Source organism: Aptenodytes patagonicus, chromosome Z, assembly GCF_965638725.1.
Source record: "Aptenodytes patagonicus chromosome Z, bAptPat1.pri.cur, whole genome shotgun sequence".
NCBI classification, from domain to species: domain Eukaryota; kingdom Metazoa; phylum Chordata; class Aves; order Sphenisciformes; family Spheniscidae; genus Aptenodytes; species Aptenodytes patagonicus.
This window is the reverse complement of record NC_134982.1, coordinates 14406485-14428087: the sequence shown is the minus strand read 5'-3', so window position 1 is coordinate 14428087 and position 21603 is coordinate 14406485. Positions and strand designations below refer to the sequence as shown.

The 21603-nt window shown below is 41.3% G+C and overlaps 1 protein-coding gene across 2 annotated transcripts in view; it reads left to right on the top strand.

Annotated features, from left to right (window-relative positions):
- The first annotated feature begins 599 nt into the window (after positions 1–599).
- Positions 600–21603, top strand: part of RANBP3L (RAN binding protein 3 like) — a 37299-nt gene continuing 16295 nt past the window's right edge. Inside the window, exons 1-8 of one of the 2 annotated variants that reach the window (XM_076362513.1) lie at positions 600–934; positions 10396–10454; positions 10727–10763; positions 11361–11438; positions 12449–12523; positions 13683–13754; positions 16963–17087; positions 17526–17629. In XM_076362513.1, the coding sequence (XP_076218628.1) occupies positions 679–934; positions 10396–10454; positions 10727–10763; positions 11361–11438; positions 12449–12523; positions 13683–13754; positions 16963–17087; positions 17526–17629 (806 nt within the window). In that variant the 5' untranslated portion in view covers positions 600–678. The remainder of the gene's footprint in view (positions 935–10395; positions 10455–10726; positions 10764–11360; positions 11439–12448; positions 12524–13682; positions 13755–16962; positions 17088–17525; positions 17630–21603) is intronic. The other variant, XM_076362514.1, reaches the window with a different exon arrangement.

Below are 21603 nucleotides of genomic sequence, written 5' to 3'. Positions count from 1 at the left end.
CGCCGCGCCTGCGCCCGCGGGCAGCCCAGCCCTGCCCGCTGCCTCGGCCACCAACGGGCACTGACAGCCCCATAAGACTGCGGCGGCAGCCGCTCAGCCGGTCCCCGTGGGGCTGCCGCTCCGCAGAGGGGGGTCGCGGGCGGCCCCGGCCCTCCCCGCCCTGTACACGCCGCTGCGCCCACCCGTGACTGAACTCCCCTCGCCCCCGCGTTCTCTCAGCTGTGCCGGTGAACACCACGCACAACCACTCCGGCCGCTTCCCTGCCCGCCCTCTTATGTTAATCTGCCCGGCTTTACATATCCCCTCCCAACGGCCAGCCCCCGCTATAAGCTTGCCCCGAGCTGTCACTGTGGCACCGGCGCGTCCTCACTCCCCCGCCGGCCGCTGCAGCAGCAGCCGGTCGCTCCGGTGAAGCGCTGCCCGGCGGGCGGCGTCCCGCGGCGCCCCGGCCGTTGGCGGCGGCGCGGCCGTTGACCGTTACGGCGCGGCAGTTACCGTCCGGTGGCGGCTGCGAGGGCTGCTCGTCGCGGCGCCTCGCCTGACTGAGGCGGGCGGTGGCCTGGGGAACAGCTAATAAGACAAAATCCAAAGTTCTAGACCCAACTACGGCTTATATATATAATACATGTATATATGATTACATATATATATATAAAGGTACTTCTGAGGACTTCATAATGAGAAACCAGCCAATTTCTGCTTGCAAAGGGGGTGTTTTATATACAGGCATACGACGCTCTTGTGCAGGTTATGACTTTTCAGTCAGATCTGGGCACAGTGCGAAGGCTAAGCCTGACCTCCCCAAGAGAAGAGACTGGCCTGGTGATCCCTGGGCTCTGCACCAAGCTACTCGCCTGCAAGAACAGACCACCCACAGGCCCTGCCCCTGCTCCTGTAGTGGCAAGTTAAATCCCAAGGAGGAATGCTGTACAGGTAGGTTTTGCTGGCTCATATCTTTTGCATGTCTCCTGTGTTCCCCGAGGAAGGAGGTTTCTGGGGAATGGGATAAACGCAAAGAATGTGCTCGGTTGGTAACAGTGTTGTGGGTGATGCAAAACAAGAGCTTGGTTGGCTGTAGTTTCTTTAATTGCAAGTTTTTAGTAGTAATCTGTCAGGAATCTCCAATTTGTATTTTAGTTGAAGAAAAGATGTTACCAGATAGTGTATGTTTGGGTTTTACTTGCAGAGCACGCCAAAGTGATCTCTCTGTGTTTCTAATGACTCCCGTGTCATCTGAACTTTCTGCAGCTTTCCAAAATGCTGGGCCTAATAGCGGGTGGGAACAGCGCTCGCTTTCCTGGCTGTTCCTGCCCTGTCCTGCACACCTGGGCACTGAGAGCAAAACTGGCCCAGTCTGGCTCCTCAGGGAGATGCCTGACTACAGAGGTGGACAGCAAAATCCTTTATCATCTAAGTAGTGAGGAGGGACAAGAATTGAGAATGGCTTCTATAAAATTGTAATAGTAACATTTTTTAAGAGGATGCATAAAGAAACAAGTGCTAATATTAAGGACAGTTTGCAGATGATGCCACCAACCATTTTTTACCACACAGGTTGATGAATGAACCCAAAACAGCAAGAGGAAGCATGTGCTTTCAAGGTCTGAACCTGATGCTATGGCTGATACAGTTTAGAGCGTTTGGGCTAATTTATCCATTAACCAGCCTTTCAGTTTGTGCTTAGTGTTGAGCACACGTAGTTCAATTTACTTACATGCCTAAAATTTAAAGATGTGTGAGTGTTGTTGGATCATGGCCTTACTACCTGTATAGTTCAATTTCTGCACAAAAAACCTGAGTGTTACTTCTATACTACTTTGTAGGGATTTATGAAATGTAATATTGGTACAATGGCCCTGAAAATGGTAAAGCTTTATATGCCTATGAATTTTATTGCCCTTGCATTGAGTATTTTACAGGTTTTTATGATAGATTAAAAATGCTGAGCACTGTGATGTTGGAAGTTTCAGGGTTTATAAAACAATTTTTTTTACATACTTTGGCATAGTCCCGCTGGTCTAGTGACACGGTTACTTCTGGCATTGCATCACTGCTAGAATTACATTGTAGTGATGAGACTCCCAAAAATATTTTCTTCACTCTAATGTTTGAAATAAAGCCAACTGGGTTTCATTTATCTCAGAAATTATGTTAAAGTATTGCTGGGATAGGGGTTTTTTTGTTGTTTTCATGCCTATTTATGTCTTGCCCATATAAAGACGAGGACTGACTGGGCTCTACAGAGATGAATGGGTGTGACATATGCTGTATTTATAAACACTTTTGCAGACTGTCAGTTGAATTTCCATGGCTGAAGAGAAGCACGTTAATTTTTAAATCTCATATGGCATGCTATAAATGCACAGTGGAAGCTAGGAGAAGTAAATGGAATTGTTTGGGTAAAAGAACCCTTTCCACACTGATCAAGAAAACTGTATTTAGAATTTGTAGCATTGAGAAGGACTGAAGAGAGGGTGAATGTGCCTTAAAAAGTTAGGGCCTGATTCTGCACAACTGTGCCTGGATGAAGAATCCTTGCTCTCATAACTGGTCTCACTGATGACAGTGAAATTATTTATGTGGGTTATGAACTATTTGGATGACAAAGAATGTGCAAGATTGGAGTCTTAACAGTACAGTAAAGCTGTCCTAGGACAAATTCTTCCAGAAGTTTTCTTTTGCAGTAGTCAGTTGGATGAACTTTTCCTCTTTCTGAGTACGATGAAACGGAAACTCACTTCTTTGACGATGTACTCTCTGTTGATCCAAACAGGGATGTGTGAAGTTATTTATCAGTTCCCCAAACTGTATTTACAGGATGTGATCTGAACCCAAGATAAGCAACATACCCTTGGTATATAATACAGAGTGTTTGAACAGCCTGCAGTGCTGTGTTCAGCAATCTCTTCATGGGCTGCTGAAGTAGTCAATTCTGTAGCAAGCACAGCCGGGTGGCCAAATGTCTGTTGTATATGTTTAAGTTCTCTAGAAAGAAAATTCTCAACAATGTTGTTTTTCAAAAAATGAAAGGCTTTGTCCAAAATTTCATCTCAATATGTTTGAAGTACTTTATTTTAATAATGCTGAAACTGTTTCTTCTCATAAAACAGTTCAGCATGGTTTTGGACCAATTATTTAGAAAAATTTCTATTGAACATTTTTGGAAAATCAGGATTCATGAGAACTTGTTGCAAATTTATTGATTCACTGACACTCTTCAATAGAAGAGTATTTTAAAAGAAAAAAAATCAATTACCTTACAAGTCAGGAATTATGACTAAGATACTGAACTTGAAAATTTGTTGCCTGTATAGCAACATGTGTCTCTAGTACCTCTGCGTATGGAAAACTCTTCTGATTAGCATTGGAGATTTGACCAGATTAGAATTTCATTTGATTTATGATCCTGTTTTATTTTCCCATTTTGTTTTTAGTGGTTACCAATTAAAAAAACCCACCAAGTATGTATAATGGTTTTAGATGCAAATGAATTAATCAATCTTGTCTCACAATGTCTTAGCAAAAAAAAAAAGTAAATTTTCTTGGAAAATCCCGCCATCTTAGCATTAAAACTGATCTTAATTTTTAAGGGAGTTGTCCTAGAAAGTACTGAATATGCTTCATAAGCAGAAATCAAAAGTGTGAAGGGTAATAAACGAGACTCTGAAAGTAGGTTCCCAGGTCCATATTGAGAGTCTTAAATAAGTGACCTGATTTTTCAAAGGTGCTGAGCAGCCAGCCGTGCATGTGAATTCCACCAGAGTTCTCAACTGCTCAGTGCTTCCAGAAGCAGACCTGTTACTCAGGATCAGCAATGCGAAATTTTTAAAAGCTTTTTCTGTACATCTTAAAGTTGGTCAGTTTTATTATTAGGTGCCTAAAGTACTGTTCTAGGACATCCCCATTCTGCCTTGTGTCACCTTCCTTACTTAAGTTTTGGCAGAGGAAAGCCTGGCTAACATAGTGCAGTCACTGAGGGACCTGAGACGTTGGCTGGCAGCCTTGTTGCACTCACTTGACTGTGAACTGACTATTTTATGTTGCAAAGTTCAGTGAGTATTTATAAAACAGAAACCACAGTTCTACTGCAGGTTTGGCAAATCCTGTTCTTAGCCATAAGGTTTTTACTATATTTCACCTCTTTTTAGATGAAAATGGTCCATCTCTGGAAATACTGACAGATGTCTTTTTGTATCAAAAACCAGAAACAATATTTAAACATGAGTCTGAGGTTGGATAGCAAAGTATTTTGTTAATTTATCCTACTGCATATTTTCACTATATGTATTTCTCTTCAGCCTGTTATTGCAGTTTTGTTATCTGAAGTATAGGTAGTTTTCTGTGGTTTTGCAGCATATTGAATAAAAATTGGTTGGATTAGTACATAGTTTAACTCTGATGCTCCTTGAGGCAACATGTTAATGGACAGATCATCAGCTAGCATAGTCAAAATAATTCCTTTTTTTTTTTTTTTCCATGGAACTATACTAATTTCTGGATCCATGTCTTCCACTTACATGCTAGTCCATTGTTGCTTTCTTTTTCTTCATGTATATTGCCACAAAAAATGAGGCACAATATTTTGTCTTAGTGTTTTTTTCAAGTAATAGCTGTAAACAGCATATATTCATAAATGGCAGAGGCAAAGCTCTCCCTTGGTTTTTTTTCATAGTATTTTAGTGATGTAAAACTACCTCTGGGGATGTCGCAACTAAAGTCACAGTAAATCTACTCTTCTTCTCAACAACTTCCCCAATTACATGTTCCCATTGAGCTAATTTGTATGTGAAACAAACAAAACGGCAATGTTACATGCAAGAATTTGTTGTTATTGCTTAACTGTATTTGGTTTGAGTTCTGTGTCTTGGGAACCAGCAATCTAAGCTGTAACATCAAAATGCAGAAGTGTTTCTGCTTCTATTTTTGAAAATTACAGCAGTAATATACAATGCTACTGAAATTCATGCTATAGTGTATCAGAGCGCAGAAACTTGCTAATACTATGTCATAGCCTTATCTTTTGATAAGATAAAATTATAATCTGATTATAAATTTTCATGTAGTAGTTTTTGTGTGTGTGTAACGCTTACTAGGATGTTGTGATGGAAAGCTGGATGCAGTTAAAGGTTTTGTAAGTCAGTGACATTACTTGGAGATTATACAATTTTCCACAATCTTATTCTGTTTGAGAAAATGATCTTTGATTAAGAAGTTATTTTCTTTTTTTTTTTACTGTGTAAAGTAAAAATTGTAGTTTCTGTTTTAGAATTAAAAGTTTTCCTATGAGGTGCAAATGGGATTGCTACCAAAACCAAAGAGGTACAAGTTGTTATTTTAATTTAAGGAATTATGAGAAAAATGTTATTTTTACAAGTCAGCTTTTGTTATCAGTGTTACATCTTTGTTGGCAGTTATGAACTACTGGGTGGGGTTTTTTCAGGTTTTGTGTGAAGGATTCAGTTTTGTAGCTAAGCCAATCTGAAACACCCGATTGCAGGATTGGTAGTTATTTGTAAAGAGCTATACAAATAATATATAAAGTTGTGGGAATAGTAGAAGCTCAGGCAAAATCCAGTGTATTGGCATTAGGCCTTTAAAGAAATTCTCTGTATGAAACTGTTGAAAGAAACAACAGATAGATGAGAATCCTGCCACCTAACTGGTCAGTGGCACTCAATTGACAAATAGAATAAAAAAAGCCTATTGCCAGCTCTGTGGTGAAATATTTAAAGTACGGTTTTTCATATGGCTTTCAGTTAAGCCTAATTTTAAAATCTAATACAAAGCAGAAAAGCAGAATGCCATGTAAAGTGTCTAACCTTACATTTTATAAGGTATTAGGTTAATTTACTGGAAAAGTAGTTACAACTTTCCTCAACACTGACTGGCTAGTCCCTGAAGAAGGTATTTTCTAGTCACTGAGCAGGAATTAAAAAAATCTGGGTGATGCTGCATACCTCTGACACCACAGAAAGCCTAATTCCTTAAATAATTAGTCAGGTTTGTAATTAGCTAAAGGGATCACTAACCAATGAAATCGATTTGAACAGAACACAAATTTGAATGAGAAAATCAGTTTCTGTACTTCCTTTCTATAATAGTATACCTTGCTAAGACTAGAGCACGAAAATACGATTCATGTGTAAGAACTGTAATTGCTTTCAGATTCTGATGCCTGCATTTTAGCCTGTTAATGCATATATAAAATCAGTTTGATTTTTAGATATAAAAATTAGCTGTTTAAAAGTCAGAAGTAAAAAACTTACTGAGATCACAAATTCCTGTCTTATCCTCTTAAAGATTTGTGGGTTTTTTTGCTTTGCTTTGGGAGGAATAGAGCCACAGTACTGTCAGCCACTTTTGACACATGACTTCAGACATATGACTGCCTGAAAATTGGAGAGATTTGGGCTCATATTCTCTCCACTGTGTCCTTAGCCCTCAAAGGTTAAGGATAATTTATCTGTTCTCTGGGCAAGATGGAGCAATAATAATAACAACTCTAAAATTTTCAAAACCATCAGTGTCCCGCTTACTTTTTAATGTATATATTTTGTGAAATTTCTACAGCTTTAGGAAAAGCAATAGCAATAAAAGTGAAGGGTGGAATGTCACAGCAAAGGCTGAAGGACCCGTACACCTCATGGACAGTGCTGGCTTTTGGGATACAAGCAAAATTGGTGAAGGCAGTTTTACGTTGTTTCTTGCATGTCATTCTGACTAGCGCTTCCTAGGCTCAGGCAGCAGCCAGCAATCATTTTTCCCAAAATGCACCTCTATTTTCTTTCAGATGGAACTTTATAAATGCGGTCTCCATCTGGGCATCCGGACAACTGTAATTTGCCAGTTGCCTGTGTGTACAGTGCTAGGCACAGCACCAAGCAGTGATGGAGCCAGAATGCCCACGCTGGATGAGTAGAGCAGAGCATAGCAGGCACTAGGCCTGCAACGCGGGTGCCTTTCGCGTCGGGGAGCGTTTGATAAAGCACGTTTGATAGTGCTTCTGCATAGGACAGGAGGCTGGAGCCAGGAGGCCACGCAGATAAGATCTCAAACAAGGGAACTGGACATTTCTAATGTGTCTTCCGGGCAAGGGCTTATTTTGAATGCAGCAAACATTAGACCAAGACCTTTCTAATTCAGCAGCTTCAGAGGAACTGTAGTGAGGAAAAGAGAGCCCAATCTGTGGTGATTATTCATGGGCAGACAGACAGGTTCTGTGTCTGGGCTCTTGGCTGAGGCTGGTGGATTATTCCAGTCCCTGTAGCCATTTGGCAGGTTTTTCAGGTAACTTTTCCAACAGCCTCTTTTATCCACAAGTACCAAGCTGCAGAGGACTGGAGTGGCCCAGTCTTAACCAGGCACTAGCCAGCCCATGTCTGTCTGGGTCTGTTGGTGATGATGAGGAGGTGCAGCTCCAGCCCAGCCTGTTCCCGTCCCTCCATGTCCGCGTGCACCCAGCCTCGGCTGCTGCTGCCTCTTCCTTGGGACAGAGGGAACAGGGACAGACTTAGGCACTGCCTGGCTGGGTGCCCCTTCCCCCCCGCTGCTAGGAGAGGAGGGTGCAGAAGGGCTTCTTCTCCCAGCACACAGACATCCACCCTGGCAGCAGCAACCTCAGTGCAGAAAATGAAGGAGAGAAATGCAAAGTTGCTCACCAGTGTTAAAATTAGCATGTTGACAAGATTGTGATAACTCCTTGATGGCCTTGTCTTACATCCACACATAATTCTGCATTGCTTTTTCTGTGGGGATCAGCTGCAGATACTTTGTGCTTGAATATCTGAGAAATTTAAAATGTAATTGGAAATTGATGTATAGGATACATATATAGTTAACACAAATGTATTTTTAAAAATCTGTTATGAATGGCCTGATTGAGGAGTGAAGATCTTACTGATGAGCTACGTGGAATACTTTTCAGGAATTACAAAAAGGTTTTCTTGATTTGGGTAGAAGCAATATAGAACTGTAAAAATTATAAATAACTGTGGCAGCATCAGCAACCTCTGACTAAATCTACTGATGGCAAGAAAGTTTTCCCTTTGGCTCAAAAGCAGTTGATGGGATATATCTTTTAGATTTACTGCAATATCAAAATATGCATATTTATCTTTAAGAGGTACCATTAAACCCTAGCTTCACATGTTTCTGTTGGTAATCAACCAGTTACGAATTTTTCTTCAGGAATTTCTGGGTTTTAAACTATTACTGGAATTTTGTTGTTTAAATTGTAGTGAATGTTCCTAATTCCGTCAAACTCCCTACAGCCTTTTAGCTCCAGCAAAAGTTGACTCTGTGATAGAAAGTCAGTTCCTTTTTCACAGCAATTTACTCTTTGCTAATTCCATGCTTTGGAGTAGTAAATGTACCATTAAAAATATTGCTAGCTTCTGAGCTTTGAGAGGTACTGTGGAGAATATGAAGATTTCTGTAGTCATGCTTTAATTTTTTGTATTTTTCCTTCATTCAATAAGAATACAAGTCCTTTTTTTTTTTTTTTTTTTAAAAGGAGACAGGAAAAAGGCCTATTATGTTGAATAAATCCTATTTCAGTGAAATACTATTGTTTATGTGTGCCACTCCCCTCTAGTGAATAGAAGTGGAATTGCTCCATCTCATGCCATGCCACAGACCCCAGCTGCAACCAGATTATGGAAATTTTCTTCAACTTCCAGTGACAGAGAATTATCTTTTTTGGAGTTGAACAATGTGAACTTTTTTCTGCCTTTTCTATTGAGGACAAACCAGACCTTCATTGCAAAGCATGCCAAGTTTGCTAAATTCAGTCCTTTGCACACACATAATGCCCAAGTAAATACAAAATTAACTTCAACAACAGCAAAACTGTATTAGTTACTACTGCTGTGTCTGTATATTGCTGGATTTGAGTAATAGTTTCATGCTTCTTGCCCCAGTTTACATAGATACAGCATTATTTTAACAGTATTTACTTTTTTCTTGATTGTCGAATATATATTTAGTAATTTTAAAACCTCCATGATAAGTTGATATTTGCTTTATTAAACCTTTAAGTAATTGATACCAATGCTAGAGTGGTTTGGTCACAGATAGGTGTGCAAGCCAAAATAAAAATATCAATCCATGTATTTTCACATGGACGTTTTTGTTGAACAGGTAAATATTCTAATATAAACCACAGGAAGCCAGTGTTACAAAAATGGTGTGTACGTGATAAATATTCTGTCAGATATCAATTAACGAGATATCAAGTGTGGGATTTCTCTGGCCAAAGGCCAGTTATATAGCCCAGTAGTCACCGTAGTCTGTCCTTATCAGCCATGGAGAGAAATACATGCATTTAGGTCTCCATTCATCTCCTAACATACACAACTAAAATATGCTTATGCTCAGAAGCCGATTGTTTCTACTGACTGCACGTTACAGACATTTCAAGCTAACATGAGGTGAATCCTGTATGCGGTGGTCTAAAAAAATCTGTTTGTGTCTGCTTCTTTGCTCTTTAACTGTGCCATTTATTGGCATAATAAATGTCATTAATTGGTGATACTGGTGAAAACAACTTCTGCTTTCACACCAACAACCAAAGTTAGTCCATTATAGTTGCACAGGCTGTGAAGGTCTCATTCTTAGCAAAGTAAGTAGGCCAAAGAAGTCATGTAAGATGTAGAAGTAGTGAACCCTAAATCAACATAAAATTTGCTGTGAGGCAACTGTATGCTGAAATATGTTTTGTGCAAAAAACCAAAAAAACCCAAAAAATCCAAAACTAAAAACCAAACCCACAAAAAAAACCCAACCAAAAAAAACCCCAAACAACATGGATCCGAAGTTGTTCTCACTCATACCTAAGAAATGCAGAGGTATGCCTGAAAGTAGAATTTGCTCTATAGAATTTCATGTTTGTATATCATACTCACACATTAAAACTGACACTAGGCATTCACTTACCTGAAGCCTGAAGAATGGGAAGTGTGAATGTAGCTGAGAGGCCAAGTGTAACACATTTCCTTGCTTTCCTTTTTGGGATCATTTTGCACGTCACATCCTTGCACTTTTCTGAGAACAAAAGCTGCAGTTCACCCTTGTTCTTAAAGGATGGCAGGCATGTTGTTTGTAAAGGCTAAAAGCATTTTTTTGTTCTAACTAAAAAGTGTAAAAAAAAAAAAAAAAAAAAAAAAAAAAAAGGAGGCCAAATCCTGCGGCACCTAGTTAGGCAAAACTCACACTGGGATTTGTGGACTAGCTTTTTTTTTTTATTTACGGACTGTGCTGTACATCACTGCAGCTCTATATTCTCCTTTGTAACAAAAGGATGAAGTCCTGTTTGTTATTGCACAGCACTTTGAGAACTGTGGTTGAGAAGTGCTATTACAGAATTGTTAATAAAAATGATCTTTTTTCTTTTCCAGAGAGATCAGTGCTTGCCCAGCCAACATTTGTTTTTGAAAAGAAGGACTGTCCTTTGAAGGTAAAAAGTTTTGGGTTTTTTTTTTCCCCCTTATTTGATAAAATATGCTGAGACATGAGGATTCTATAGACAATGATCCTAGCAGTAATAAAAGATTTTAGCCCAGGTTAAGACTTGTAATAAATGGTCTCAAAATAGAACAAGGAAAAGTAGAAACTGGAAGCAAGATGGCTTTTAATGCATATATGCTGGATTGATATACTTTGTGTCCTGGTCTAGAAAATGGCTGTTCTATTCTCCTTGACCTTTCCATGCTTATATTTTTTTTCCAGCGGCCTGCAGAAGACCCAGTTTGCAAAGCTGAAAATGGTAATAACCATCTCATTGAAAAAGTATAATAATACGCTGGGTTATTCATAGGTCTCACTGTTTCCTGTGAAAATAGTGTTTGGACCCTTACTTTGTATGAGCAGGGACAAATCCCTGTTAGCAGACTAATACTATGTGGGTTGTAGAGCCACCTACTATGTTCTAATATATATGTCCCTGTATTACCTCAAGAATTCCTCCATCTTACCTCTCATATTTACTGGAAAGCCAAACTCCAGAAGCCCTGAAAAGTGGCCAAGTATATTCATCAGCTGTATGAGCTCCTAGCAACCCTTTTCTATTTGTTTAGGCTACATTATAATGTAACTTCTCATTCTTAATGTCTTTTGAGCCTGTGGGCTCTGAACTGGTTCTAACTGCTTGATTTAGGTTCCCTGAACTTAGTAGAAATAAAGAAGACTCCCAGGGCTTTGTGACTGAGATTCCAAAGCCCTTGTGCTCTTAGGTACTGCCTTAAAGCTGTTCCTGTAAGTCATTCCTAGAATTTATTGTGTTCAGGTTTTAATTCCATATCATAGCATTGTGCTGAAATCTCCTGCCAGTCTGTCTCTGCAGAACATACTTACTTTTCTCTAGATTGCGTCAGTTGTTCCAGAAAGCGTGCAAGATCATCCTCCTTTACTTCCCAGAAGTCTGACTCTCAATCTAACACAGGTATGCCATTTAGCTCCAGTCATGTTTTAGTTACTATAGTTCTGTATTCTCATCTGGTAAAGAAGAGAAAGAATTTTCCTGTCTAAGAAAAGTTTCTGCGCTATAGAAATGCTGCAAGTCATGAAAACTTAAACATTGATACAAACTTGCTGGTAATTTCCAATAAATCCCTTTTTAAGTAAAAATATATTAATTTTCCATACTTACATAATATTATATAAAGCAGTGAAAAATCTGTATATTTCATATAATTTCCTTGAATTGCTCACACAGTCAAGGGAGGAGGAGGGCTGGAAAGGAATGTGATTCTCTGGTTTGTGGAGGAGATCAGTGTTCCCTGGGCAATCCCTGAAAATGTAAAGCAGTTTCCAGAAGGGCCCCTCCTACCGTCCCGCCAACAGCTGACCTGGAAGGCCCTTTAAAGACTGTGTATTGCTTCCATGGGAAATGCATGCAAGTCACTGAGGCTACTGTGCAGAAGGACTGATCTGGTTTTTTACAGTGTTTATTTAACATATGGATGGGACCAGAAAGTTACTTCTGAATTCAGGCATTAGTATGTGTACACTATGGTTTTTTTAATCTAGTCCTGTGACACACCTGAATGTAGCTAAGAGGATTTAAGATAAGCTAAGTTTGGTATACTCTGAAAATTATACTGAGATCATACACAGAAAATCATAGATACGGTAGAAATTTTAGGGTATGCCTATATCTCACTCCCTGGTTCTGTTTTGAACCTCTCCAACTGGTGGTCTCCAAGGCAGAACTGTTACAAAGTGGACCAGCCATAAGCAGTGTGCCTGAGCCAGGTGTGCCACTTGGCCTCAGAGACCTCTGCGATTCAGCAGTATAGGCATAACCTAACAGTCTACTTCAGAAAGCCGGTAGTTAGCAGATAATAATTTATTCTACTGCCAATGAAGGCATGACATCAAATTGGCTAACCTTAAAATTAATCTTCTTTTTTTCTCCAAACAAATGATAATTTCAGTCTCTTACTCTTTCAGATACAGCTCTCGCTCAGAAAAGAGGGAGATTGTCTTCCTTTACCATCCTTCCTACCTTCCCTCCCTCCCAGCCAGGTAATTTAAAAAAAAAAAAAAAAGAAAGCAACAAAACCAATAAATATTTATGTAGAAAAGCAGGTATTAGCTAAAATAAAGAGGTGTACAGAAATGCTCTTTCTGCAGGACAAAGCTGGAGTGCATTGGACTAGGCTGGTATTTGGACAGGAGAAAGGGATGTTTTAGGAGGAGGACTGGCAGTTCAATAGAAGAAATGTTTTTGCATTTGTTGTTAGGGAAGCATGCAGTGCTGGGGAGGAATCTTTGAATAATTTGCAAATAGGCATTTACACAGTGTGGTACGAATTATACTTGAAAAAACAGAATGGAGTTAAAGTAATTACATGAATTAGTTTGCTTGCAGTTTAATGGTGATGGTTCCTCTAGGAATATCATTCTCTATCCTAGGAGCCTGTCTTCCACCTAACCAGTGACCCTGGGAGCATTCTTCCACTTACCACCAATGGGAACGATAGAGTGGTCTTAAATCTTAGTCTATGTCTCTTACCAGAGACAGCTCCTTGACAGACCTTGGCATAAAGGATTTCTAAACAATCTTAAGAGGCCACAACATTGTTATAGCAACAAACCACACTCTTTCTGCAATGAAAAAGTAGTGGTTGTGTGTAGAGTATCAGTTGTGTCATTTTACAGTACGTGGTACATGGTTGCTATTACTTTCTGGCTGGTGTTTGGTATCTTTATTAAAACAGTGAAAGCATCAGCAGTGCACTGCCATCATTACAGTACGTTATGAAAGCCTTTTTACCAGAACAGGGCAGGGCACATTCACGTATTCCCATGTTCTTGAGCCTCATTTACTCATCTTAAAGATGTCTAAGACTGGATCAGATGGCATTGCCATTTCAATAGCTTTTGCAAACCAGCAGCACCTGGTTTTCAAAGGTGAAGAAGGATTTTATGAGTTTAAAACATCTGTTAATATCCAAAAGACTTCTGTCTCTGACACAGCCAGAAAACCCATGGTGCTTTCTGGGCCTAAGTCTACCCACCTGTAAAATGGAGACAGTAACAGTTATCTCAGAGATCTTGTTTTGATGGGTAGGTTGGAATATTGCTCAGGTACTACCAAAACAGGGAGGGGTTACAGAAACATGAATTAATAATTAAAATTTGTTATTGCTCATTATTAAAGTTTAAATTCCTTGTTCTGTAGTAAAGAATAACATATTCATGACCTCAGCTCTTTTTCGAAGAAACCCTGACTTGATCAAAAGTACAAAAGAAGGTAACTGTCATTGCAATATTTGCTCACTGTAGTTCCAGAAAGACGTTCTTCACAGATACAGAGGACATAAAAATGACAACTCTTTGTGTTGAGCGATAGGCTAAGTATCTTTATGAGGTTCATAAGTTATTTATTTGACAGTGTAAATATCATAGAATCATAGAATGGTTTGGGTTGGAAGGGACCTCTAAAGGTCATCTAGTCCAACCCCCCTGCCATGGTCAGGGACATCTTCAACTAGACCAGGTTGCTCAGCGCCCCGTCCAACCTCACCTGGAATGTTTCCAGGGACTGGGCATCCACCACCTCTCTGGGCAACCTGTGCCAGTGTTTCACCACCCTCAGCATAAAAAATTTCTTCCTTCTATCTAGTCTAAATCTACCCCCCTTTAGTTTAAAGCCATTCCCCCTTGTCCTGTCGCAACAGGCCCTGCTAAAAAGTTTGCCCCCATCTTTTTTCTAAGCCCCTTTTACGTACTGATAGGCTGCAAGAAGGTCTTCCCAAAGCCTTCTCTTCTCCAGGCTGAACAACCCCAACTCTCTCAGCCTTTCTTCATAGGAGAGGTGTTCCATCCCCCTGATCATTTTTGTGGCCCTCCTCTGGACCCACTCCAACAGGTCCATGTCTGTCCTGTGCTGCGGACTCCAGAGCTGGACACAGTACTGCAGGTGGGGTCTCACCAGAGCACAGTAGAGGGGCAGAATCACCTCCCTCAACCTGCTGGCCACGCTGCTTTGGACGCAGCCCAGGATACGATTGGCCTTCTGGGCTGCGAGCGCACATTGCTGGCTCATGTCCAGCTTTTCATCCACCAGTACCCCCAAGTCCTTCTCGGCAGGGCTGCTCTCAATCCCTTCATCCCCCAGCCTGTATTGATACCTGGGGTTGCCCCGACCCAGGTGCAGGACCTTGCACTTGGCCTTGTTGGACCTCATGAGGTTCACACAGGCCCACTTCTCCAGCTTGTACAGGTCCCTCTGGATGGCATCCCGTCCCTCCGGCGTGTCGACCACACCACTCAGCTTGGTGTCATCTGCAAACTTGCTGAGGGTGCACTCAATCCCACTGTCTATGTCATTGATGAAGATATTAAACAGTACCGGTCCCAATACGGACCCCTGCGGGACACCACTCGTCACCAGTCTCCATCTGGACATTGAGCCGTTGACCACTACCCTCTGGATGCAACCATCTAACCAATTCCTCACCCACTGGACAGTCCACCCATCAAATCCATACCTCTCCAGTTTAGAGAGAGGGATGTTGTGGGGGACCATGTCAAAGGCCTTACAGAAGTCCAGATAGACGACATCTGTAGCCCTTCCTGTGTCTACTGATGTAGTCACTCCATCATAGAAGGCCACTAGGTTGGTCAGGCAGGCCTTGCCCTTGGTGAAGCCATGCTGGCTGCCTCGAATCACCTCCCTGTCCTCCATGTGCCTTAGCATAGCTTCCAGGAGGATCTGTTCCATGATCTTCCCAGGCACAGACCTGACACTGACTGGCCTGTAGTTCCCTGGGTCTTCCTTTTTCCCCTTTTTAAAAATGGGGGTTATGTTTCCCCTTTTTCAGTCACTGGGAACTTCACCAGACTGCCACGACTTCTCGAATACGATGGATGGTGGCTTAGCAACTTCATCCACCAGTTCCTTCAGGACCCACGGATGGATCTTATTGGGTCCCATGGACTTGTGCACCTTCAGGTCTCGAACCTGATCTTCTCCCACAGTGGGCGGCTCTTCATTCTCCCAGCCCCCGCCTTTGCCTTCTGTGGCTTGGGCAGTGAGGCTCGAGTACTTGCCAGTGAACACCGAGGCAAAGAAGTCATTGAGTACCTCCACCTTCTCCCTGTTCCGGGTAACCAGGTCTCCCGTTTCCTTCCGGAGAGGGCCCACATTTTCCCTCATCTTCCTTTTATCCCCGACATACCTATAGAATCTTTCCTTGTTGCCCTTGATGTCCCTGGCCAGACTTAATTCTATCAGGGCTTTAGCTTCCCTAACCTGATCCCTGGCTGCTCGGACAATTTCTCTGTATTCCTCCCAGGCTACCTGTCCTTGCTTCCACCCTCTGTAGGCTTCCTTTTTTGTTTGAGTTTGTCCAGGAGCTCCTTGTTCATCCATGCAGGCCTCCTGGCGTTTGTGCCTGACTTCCTCTTTGTTGGGATGCATCGCTCCTGAGCTTGAAGGAGGTGATCCTTGAATATTACCCAGCTTTCTTGGGCCCCTCTTCCCTCCAGGGCTTTGTCCCATGGTACTCTACCAAGCAGATCCCTGAAGAGGGCAAAGTCTGCTCTCCTGAAGTCCAGGGTAGTGAGCTTGCTGTGCGCCCTCCTCGGTGCCCTAAGGATCTTGAACTCCACCATTTTGTGGTCACTGCAGCCCAGGCTGCCCTTCAGCTTCACATTCCCCACCAGCCCCTCCTTGCTGGTGAGAACAAGGTCCAGCATAGCACCTCTCCTCGTTGGCTCCTCTACCACTTGGAGAAAGAAGTTATCATCAACGCATTCCAGGAACCTCCCGGATTGTTTATGCCCTGCCGTGTTGTCCCTCCAGCAGATGTCGGGGTGGTTGAAGTCCCCCATGAGGACCAGGGCTTGTGAGCGTGAGGCTGCTCCTATCTGTCTATAGAGGGCCTCATCCATTCGGTCTTCCTGGTCAGGTGGCCTGTAGCAGACCCCCGCCATAACGTCACCTGTGTATCCTGTGAGCTCTGTTCTGCGCCTCTGCTCTGACTACTTAGTTCCTGAGTGGACTGAATATAACCTTGAATAGTGAAATTCCACATTTCTAACTGAGTAACTCTGCTCCTGGAGAAGGCAATGAAGAACCTTCTTGGCATCTGCAGGTGTAGGATTAAATTTGAAATACCAGAAGACAAATCTAATGCAAAGCAGTAAATATAAGTATAAATATAAAAGTATATTTAAATACGTAAATACATATTATTTTATAAATATAAATAACTATATTTTTGTATATAACGCATTACCTTTTTATTCTGATAGGATAGCAGGGGTTGGTGTCACTGCAGAGATGTATATTTTAGAGGAGATTACAATTTTTCAGAATATGTAGCAAGTAAACAACAATAAATGTTATTTAAATATGCTTTGAAGCTTTCAGTTAAAGAGGCAAGACACATAGGTATGTATTAGATGTGAAGAAAAAGTCTCCGTTTAAATATTTTGTCTTTGTATTTTGCAAGGATCCTTGTCACAAAGTCAATTGCGGAATGTCATTAGACCTGCCATTTTACAACCCCCACAAGCCCTGACCTGTCCTGAAAATCCTGTAGTATTTCTAGTAACTAAGAAAGAAGCACGTGTTCAGGTAAAAAGAAAAGTAATTTTACTGGCTAATGTATGTTTGCAGCTCAAATTAAAAAAAAAACAGTGCTGTTTTAAAGCCGTTACCTATTCCACTGCATGGTTTTCAAGAAAGTTCCCGTATCAGTTTCAGTGGAATTGATGGATCACTGACATGGTGTGAACTGTTAAACTCGTGCTGACTGTGTTTGAAAAAATATCTCTTCTCTGCAGGCTGTCTCAACTCTCACATATCAGGGTTCTGTGGGCAAATCAGCTTTGGGGGTCTCTGCGTTTTATTTAGAAAGTAACATTTTAGCATTTTGATTAAGGGAACTGGCTTAGTACACAGCTGGAGGAAGCTCACATATATATCCCTCAGTGACTCTGGACTTCTTGCAAATCTGTTCATAGCAGAAAATAAGCTTGATCTAATTAATTCATCTGGTTTTATTATTCCTAGCTATCTGAAGACAGCTCTTATTCCTCAGCTGAGAGTTCAGTAAGTTCCAAAACAGCAGCGAGGTCATCTACTACCATGAATCCTTCTAGCTCTAAAACAACACAGTAAGTTTTTATTTATTATATTTCTACACCATTTTGTCACTTGGCCTATGGCGTGCCCTTTTGTCCTACATGGTACCAAGCCCATGCTATCTACACCCACACAGTGTTCACTGGTGTTTGTGTGTAGTGCCAGGATTTGTGGGTAGACATGAGCTGCATACGCCGTAAGAAATGGACTCCTGACGGAAATTAGTCTCTGTGGGACAGTTCGTTTCTCATTAGCAACCCCCAAGCCAGAAACTTTCGGTTTGCCATCTCATGCAGCTTTGGCAGTTCAAAATATGTCCCAGCTTTGAATGTTGACAGTCATCTTTGTGTCCCTTTGGAGAACTCTTCTGATTGCATAGCTGCTGCATCTCATAAACAGATGCAGAGTAACTCTGGAATTACCAAAATATGTCAGCATATTGGACACAGGAGACATGAAGAAAACCATACAGGATTGATGTGGAAGACAAGGTGAATGCTGCAACTGATGCTCTACTTCCGTGCACATGCCAGAATTTCTGGGCTGAACAACTAGCTGTGATGATTGTGATAGGGTGGCATCCTTGTGCAGACATGGGTTGACCAGCACGGACTTCAGAATTTCTGCATGAGGAAGCTGACTTCCTTGGACTAGGACGCTGCCCCATGCCCTTGCCTCTGTATATGACTGAAAGAGCTCACACTGGTGCAAAAGTGGGCTATCACCTCTCTCTGGAGACTGGCTCATGAAAATGTTAGGTCTGTGGTTAGCCAGCAGGTTATCTTGTGGGTATTAATACTGCTTGCTGATGGTTGATGAGGGTTATTTACCTGGAAGTTGTGAGCATCAGGAATACACCTGAGATCAGTTATGACATTTCATCCTCCTGAGAGGATGACATTTCAAAATTGTTAGGGCCACAGGTAAACACATTTGTGACGTTGCCTCCTTTCCCCTTCCCACTCAAAGAAGGCAGAGAACATGTTAACTGCAAAGGAGTCTGTTCCAGTCTTCAGGGCTGGATGGGCCACAGATAAAGGTTCCTGCACACAACATTTGGGATGCACAGTGCTGGGTTCTGAGGAGATGAGGGATTTTTAGATGCACAGACAACTTAGATTCTTAATGCTTATCAACAAGGAGAGCATCATCAGAGGGCAGATGCTCACTGTGATTTTGGAAGAGCCAGCCTGTCCTTTTCTATCACAATTAATGCTGTGATGATGCCCTGTGAGGACAACATGGAGCCATGCAGCACACTGGATTTTTAGGAGATTCAGAATGATGGTAATGTGCATACTGGGAAAGCTGAAGGGAAGACGGTACTGACATCAGAATCAGTTGGTATCAATACTCCAAGTCTATTTACCTTCTGTCACCTGCACAATATCTAGGAAAAGATAGGTGAGTGGCTTTCTCTTGTGAAGTAGGTGGATAGAGAAACCCAATGCAGTGTTTCAGTGCTGACAAGTTACAAGACTTAAAACTGCTTATGGTATTTCTTTTCCTTTTCTTTTTTAAAAGAGGAATTGCTAATCTGCTTGGGGTATTTGTGCCTCATTAATTCTGTATATCGCAATTGTGGTAAATGTTGGTTTATCTGACAAGTTGAAAACTAATTTAAATACAACTAGGTGCTTACTGCTCTTCTGAGACTGCAGGGGAGTGTAAGTGCCATTCTTCTGATCCGTATTAAGGGACTGATGCTTTAAAATACTGCAGTAAAATCTTTTTGACATAGCTGTTTTCTCATAGATAACTTGACAACAAGTATTCAAAGGAACAACTTTATTAAGCTCCGTATACATGCTAAACAATAGTGAACATTGCAGCCAGACCTGCTTATTGCTAAGAAAAGGGGTTTTTTAGATTTATTTTTAATTATAAATCAAGATGTAACTATTGACATTTATCTACGAAAAATAAAATGCAGAGAGACTCAACAGCAGGGATTGCTGCTGCCTGCAAATGTCCCTCTTACTTTCCCTCCTCTTCCACCTCTTCTTCTTTATGTGATACAGTTCTGTATAGAGATGAATGAAAACGGTTTGTTAGCCCTCTGCAGTTGCTGCAGCTGTCCATGTCCCAGGAAACCACCAATGGTTCCATTTCCTGAACTGGCTGTAGTAATGAACTGAAAAGGAGAAATCTGCAGTTTCTCGAGTCTGAGTAAAAGCTTGGAAAAGGAGATTGTGTCATAAGTCACAGAAATCTAATGCTGGGAAAATGCAGGCTTCTGGTCATGTATTCAGCTTGGCACAAGGATTTGCTTGGCAAACTGAAAGGGTTCAAGGCCAGCACTGGACCTGGCAGCTACTCAGACCCTTCTGGACACTCTGAGAAGGACAGTACCTGGATCTACTCCCTTTCCATAGTCCCTTTCCAGCATCTTATCCACATTTCTCCTTCTCCCATTCTTCCTTGTTAGTGGTCATTCCCCGAATTCAGTGCCTCTGTTTTGCATCTCCATGGCAATGTCATCCCTGGCACACTTTGTTCTTGTCCTGCAGCAACATGAGGGTAATGAGGTTTTAATAAGACTTCAAGGCTGGCACTTCCAATTAACTGTCTGGAAAAAGAAAGATCCTGCACTGATTACTTTTTCCTTACATTTCTGAAAATAATCAAGATCCATTTCCCACAATATTTCTTTGAGTCAAGGCTCTAGTTTCTGGTTTTTAGCTCTACTGGAGTGCTATCCTTACGAAATGGCTACTGGAGCAGCCTAGAAGTAGCAGATGAAATTTCAGGATGGAAATTGATCACAGTTCAGTGAATTTTAGTGGGGAATTTTCTTAAGAATAAGAAACTCATTAGTTTATACACACTTCAGATGCCTTGTTCATAGTCCAAAACATGTATGAAAGGCTTCAAGGCTGAAAAGAGACGGATTTTCTGATTTCTCTTTCTTATTTGCTCTTAGTCTTAGCAATACATGAAAGCATGAGAATGTTAAGGAGTATTTTTTTCCTTAGTTGTAAAACGGAGATAGCTTGTACTCGGGAATTCCTTCATCCTATGTGAAGAGATTTCAAGCACACTGTAGTTCTGAACACAAAAACTAAGTTTTAGAGGCAATCATCAAAGTTCTGGCAACAAACCCAGCTTATTAATAGGAATATCCTCTGCATGACATATGTGCCGTTAAGCCTTCCCAAGGGTGATAAATGATCTGGAAGAGCAGATAAGTGGTGCTGAAGTATGCAGTTTGTGACAGAACATCAGATCGTCTTCCTGCCAAGTTGTCCGTCTGGAGCAGAAAGAGACAAGAACTTGGATGGTTTTGCCTTTGCCAGCAAGAGATGCAGTGATTAAACTCTACAGGAAGCATGAACAACCTATAAGCCTTTTGTAAAAAACAAACAAACAAAACCAAAAACCAGCAGCAGGAACAACTTCCACACAAAGAAGTTTATCAGGACTTTTCTAGAGACTTCTATAAAAAATGGATCCTGTTAATTTAAAGTGGCTATGTAATTAGCAGGTCAAATCACAACTCTACTTATATTAGAATATTCTTGAAAGTAGTCCAGAAGTAACATACTTTTTACAGGTTGTGACTATGTCACTATTTAAAAACACATTCACCACCTTCTCTTAAAACCTCCTGAGAGGCGAGAAGCTAACTGAGAGTAGTTAAACTCAGGGTGGCAATGCAAAAAAACCAAACAATGTTTTTGATCAGGAAAACCTGAGACACGAAGAAGGAGAAAGGGACAGAAGAGAAGAAGGACAAGCGTTGTTTTAATGTAGCTTCTGCACACTCCAGATCCTAAACATAAAGTGATTTATCTACTGCATGAAATTTTCTCCCAGATCTGTATCCCCAAACTATAGTTGGCCAGTGCCAAAGGATTGCAAGTATTTAGTTTTCTTCGCTTCTCATTTTAAGTATATCTATGGAACAGGTCACTGAAAAATGGGAAGAAGATCTTTCTTTCCTGTTTTAGTTATACCTCATCATAAGCCATCTGCTATCACACCTTTACATTTGTGCAGTATTTAT